The 4,849-nt window shown below is 44.6% G+C and overlaps 1 protein-coding gene across 4 annotated transcripts in view; it reads right to left on the bottom strand.

The window, feature by feature from the left end:
• Window positions 1–997: 997 nt before the first annotated feature.
• Window positions 998–4,849, bottom strand: part of RERE (arginine-glutamic acid dipeptide repeats) — a 309,682-nt gene continuing 305,830 nt past the window's right edge. For all 4 annotated transcript variants that reach the window (XM_019511789.1, XM_019511790.1, XM_019511791.1 and 1 more), the window contains 3 exons: window positions 4,215–4,361; window positions 3,576–3,756; window positions 998–2,444 (listed from right to left, as the gene is read on the bottom strand). In XM_019511789.1, the coding sequence (XP_019367334.1) occupies window positions 2,411–2,444; window positions 3,576–3,756; window positions 4,215–4,361 (362 nt within the window). In that variant the 3' untranslated portion in view covers window positions 998–2,410. The remainder of the gene's footprint in view (window positions 2,445–3,575; window positions 3,757–4,214; window positions 4,362–4,849) is intronic.

Raw genomic sequence — 4,849 nt, 5'->3', positions numbered from 1 at the left:
GCTTTAATTAGCAAGCCACACTAATTAAAAGCACCCGAGCGTCACATGCATCAGCATCCCCCATGCTGAAAAATGGCGGCGGGGTGTTTGAACTAAAGCGCATTGAACGAGCTTTAGTTCCAAGTGCCTCGCCACCAGCTTTCAGTGCGAGGGATGCTGGTACACACGACACTGGAGTCTGCTGGAGCGCAGTAATTAAATGTAATTAACTGAGTCTGCTCCGACGTGCCGGATTTCCAGCACGTCTATAGGAGCCCCCAGATACCGAATGCCAGAGTTCAAACACAGAGGCTCTGATGGGACTGACTAACCCTTAAGCGACTGAAAAACAATTAAAAGAAATTGGAAGCCAAGGTGGGGGGAGGACCGTCAGACAGAATTGCAACAAGCCTCTTCCTCCCCTTTCACAATGATGGGCAGACAGTAACTGAAATTCCCCAATGAAGGTTTCAGTTTATAAACTGAGGTGGTCATCTGCCCATCAGTGCAACCATTAACCATAACGCACTAACGCTAGTCTGCAGTGGTTACAGCACTTCACACACCTTGCTGTCTCCACCCAGGATGAATGATTAACTACAAGTTTATTTAACATGGCTTTGTACACTCCTATGACACGACCACCACATATAACAGTCTACAACGGCAGAGACAGAGCCCTCGAGAGTTAAGAGAGAGAATGGAAAAGGTTGTGCACCAGTAGAAAATGAGGCCAGCAGATTAAGATGTCCGTTGGATCCACTACCCTCAGCCTTGGCAAAAGCACAAGGGCTAAAGCAGAAACAAAACCAAGTTCGATATGGGGTGCAGGCAACAGCAAGAGCCGTGTGCCTGTGCACACAGAGCAGAGCTGCATGCAAAAATGTTGCCTGCTGCTCTACTGCGTGGGCCCTTTCTCTTTTCTGCATTTGCCATCCACTGACACACGCAAGCTACCAGCCAACCAGGGCTGTTAGGCATAAACCTGCTGTCTTGGGAATCAGCAAACCTTACTGTACATAGATTCGCCTAATCCCCAAGCACCAAGTGATGCATAAACCTGTGCATCAGTTTAAAAAAGAGAGAACGGCAGCCTTCACTTAAAAAAGTGAAATGAAGATAGGACTTTGTGGAAGAGCTTTACACAGAGCTGATCAGGAGATCCAATTGCCTTGTCCTTCTCATTAAAAACCTATCAATATAAAAGCTAGAGAAAGCAGTCCCTGGCCAAAGAAAAATCCTGTCCATGCATATAAAACCCTGCCTTTCAAAAGCCAGAGCTTTGGATCATTTTTAAAAGGACAAGATATATTTTTTTAATTTTTGCTACTTATTACATATAAAAAAGGGAAGTTTAGAACAAATTGAACCAGGTGATCCAGTTGCCCGGTTGTTTTAAAAGGTAAAGAAAGGAGACATATTATAGCCAAAATGTAAGGTTAACCCCTATACTAGATACAGAACAGGGGAGTTAGTTCCAAGGGACATCTGTATCACTGGGAAACAAAACTCAATCAATCAAAATCATGGCAGAAGAGAAAGAGGTGTAATGCTAATGGGGAAAAAAAAAAAATACCTAAAACAGAAACAGTCATTTGTAACATTATCCCTGCAACTCCCTTTAATGCTTATAGTTGATACCAAACCAAATTTCAAGCTTTTGCCCATTTGAAATTATTGACACCCATCATTTCCCTTTAATTAAAGGGATAATTATATATATTTATTTTTATTAAAAAATCAACTCTGTATTCTGTCAATACCAGGTAGGAATTCACAATTCGTGATGTTACTGAAAATCAAGATTAACATTTGCGGAGTTTTGTTTCGTGTTTCCTCCCCCCTACCCAAAAAAGTTATTTACAGACTTAAAAAGCCATGCTGCAGAACTGAGCTTTCTTTAAAATTATGAAGATTTCCTACAATGTATTAAAATAAAAGTAGATTTTTATTATTATAGCACTTGGATTCAGAGCTTGTTATGTCACCCACTTGCAATCCTTGTTTTTTTGTTTTTTGTTTTTTTTTAATAGATATAGATGCATTGAGTGTCTCTTCACATACAGTGACCTGTGTTGTGAGCCTGATTCTAGCACCTACTCAAAACTAACAGGGAAAAAAAAAACAAGATTGCAGGGAAGTTCTCTGAATACTCCATACAGTCCTGTATTTTTTTCAATAGGCTTCTGAATAGGTTGTCATGCAGGGAGACCCACACCAGTCTTGAGAAATCTTCTCTACAAATGAACACTATTTACGCTGATAAGTCTTTAGTTGTTGGGGGGGTTGTTTTTCTTTTTGTTTTAAATATATAAAGACATTTTTATAAGATATTCTTTTGCTTTTGCAGCTCTTATTTGTATGTAAAAATGTTCCATTCCTTCCCAAGGACTGGGGTTTCCATAAGCCGGCAATACAAATAAATAATTTATTACAACTGTTTGTCGCCTTCTTTCTTCAGTCGACTGAAAGAGAAAGAAAACTCGTTTTAGCAGACAAAGGGCACGCAGCCCGAGGCTGCACCAAGGCAGTTGCTCGTGCTGTTACACGTCACCACAAAAGCAGTGTGGAGTGGTATCCAAATGTCATGAAGGGGGACAAGAGGCCTGGCTGCTCAGAACAAAAGGACAACCATCATGGTGAAGGCGACGGTCTGTCATAGGCACTGAGGTTCTTCCTCTGTGGGGGCCTTCTTGACATTATCAAGCTCATCAACTATGGACAGAAGGAGCCCAAGAACAGGGGGAAACAAACTTTGTCCTTATCTATACTGGTGGATCAACTGCCTTCAGTATCAGCTTGGTTGCCTCCAGCACTGTCAGCCAATGTCAAATTCCCATAACACAGACAAGGCTCGGACACCAAAGGAGACAGGAGACTGGCGTACAACATGCTTCTCATTTGTCCACTTACGGTGCTTATAGCAAGGGCAACCCTGCTAAATGCAGCAGCCGTCCTCTCTTAGCAGACAGACCGTCAAAGCAGCCAAAATGAGAAGGGGTCACCCAAAGAGGGCAACTGGGAAGAAAATCCCCATCATAATTTTGGGAGAAACTTCATCCAGCTCTGTTCTACCGCTCTTCTTATGTGCACATTATTCGCACAATTTCACCTACTGTTCTTTTTTAGTCATTTGTTATTGGCTGGTAAGGATTTCTAGGGTGATATCTTTTATTGGGCCAACTGTGTAGCTGGGAGACAGTTCAACAAGCTTTTGAAAGCAAGACGTTCTTCGTCAGGTCTGTTTTTGCTGATGAACAATGGTGGTGAAAGCCTCTGGGATCTTTCCCTGCCCTCACAAGGAGGTGGCAGCAAGCAGCAATCGTAACAAACGTTACTGAAAGCAGAGTTAATCCCGCAGAGAAAGATTCAGCTAATTTACTGCATGTCCCAGGGATTCTGATCTAATGCCCAATGTCTGCCTGATCCTCTGCATCTACGATTCGGTTTTCCTGAACGCTTCATTACCTTTAACGAACACGTCATGGTCATCTCCAGCACGCTTAATAGGCTAGGTAGGTTGCAGGCTGGAGGGAACCAGTCAGGGAAAGTAGAAACAGAAAGCTGCTACCTGTAGCACTGCTGGTGCCTCTCACCTGTAATAATCTTCCTGACTTGGTAGGTGTCCACCATGCATGTGGGGGTGCCCATGCAGCCACTGCTGCTCCATTGCCAGTCTCTGCAGTTCTGCCGACTGGGCATGCATGGCCTGCAACTGATGGGCCGCTGACATTGGAGGTGGGATGGCACCAGGCAGGTCTCGCGGGTAGGGGGTACCTGCAAGAGAGACCATCTTTATTTAGACACAAACTGGCTCTTGCTATCCCCATGAGGCAGATAAGCAGAGTGTTACCCTCATTCTTGTCCTGCAGACAGGGAACGGAGCTGTAAAGGAACCCACCCAACTTTATACGGCAGGTCGGTGGTAGAGCAGGGAATACAATCCTGAATTCAAGACTTGCACCTACTCTAACCACTGTACTGTGTGGCCTCCTGAAAACACACCACAAGAACTTTGCTCCAACAGAAAAGGCCTGGTAATGAGGTGTGTTTGGGGTGGGGGGGGACTTCAATGGAAATACAGCATAAAAATGTTCAGCTCAAAAAACAGTGGAAGAAATGCAAAGAGGAATTCAGAGTTCCCAACCCCTCTACTGTATATCTGGACCCAGAGAAAAGCCACCATGGTTCAGATCACAGCGCTGCTGGTAGGAAGGTCGGTGAAGTGTTCTCACCAAAGACTGGGTGTCGAAGCATTTCATGCTCGTGGGGTGGCTGCCCTAGCAATGGGTTAGGGATGGTACCGGGTGGGTAGGGAAAGCGTGCCAAGTGGGGTCCGGCTGCCAAGGGATCCACCAGTGGGTGAACAGGTCCTGCTGAACCTAGGGAAGAAGGAGAAAAGGAAGGTAAATGAACTGTTTGCTGTTCAGGGATCAAAAGCCATGTTACCACTTGAATTGGAGCAGTATTTGGCCTAATTGATGTGTAATTACCAGGAGCTTAGCTCCATTCGACTTGAAACCCACTTCTCTATCTTCAAGTGTTTGAAGTGACATCTGCTTGCAAAACAGCCTTAATTGTTAAAGCAACAACCCGGGGCTTTTCAGCCTCAACAAGGAGAAACAAATCTACCAAGCAACAGGAAAAATCAAATAGCAAAACCACTTAAAGCTTTCACTTTTAGCACCCTTCCCACCTCAGGCTTCAGCAGTGAGTCTGCTAATCAGCCCCACATGGCTCTGAGAGTCCGCTTTTCCCAAGACTTATATGGGAATCATGGCTAAAGATATTTGCTTTTGTCAATACCTGTCCTGCAAAATCTCTGCTCGCTCTCCTTTTTCATCACCCCCCCCCCCCCCCCCCCCCCCCC

Source organism: Gavialis gangeticus, unplaced genomic scaffold (genome assembly GCF_001723915.1).
Source record: "Gavialis gangeticus isolate Ggan-Ray unplaced genomic scaffold, GavGan_comp1, whole genome shotgun sequence".
Lineage (NCBI taxonomy): Eukaryota > Metazoa > Chordata > Crocodylia > Gavialidae > Gavialis > Gavialis gangeticus.
Note: the sequence above shows the minus strand (reverse complement) of the source record. Positions and strands in the feature narration are given on the sequence as shown.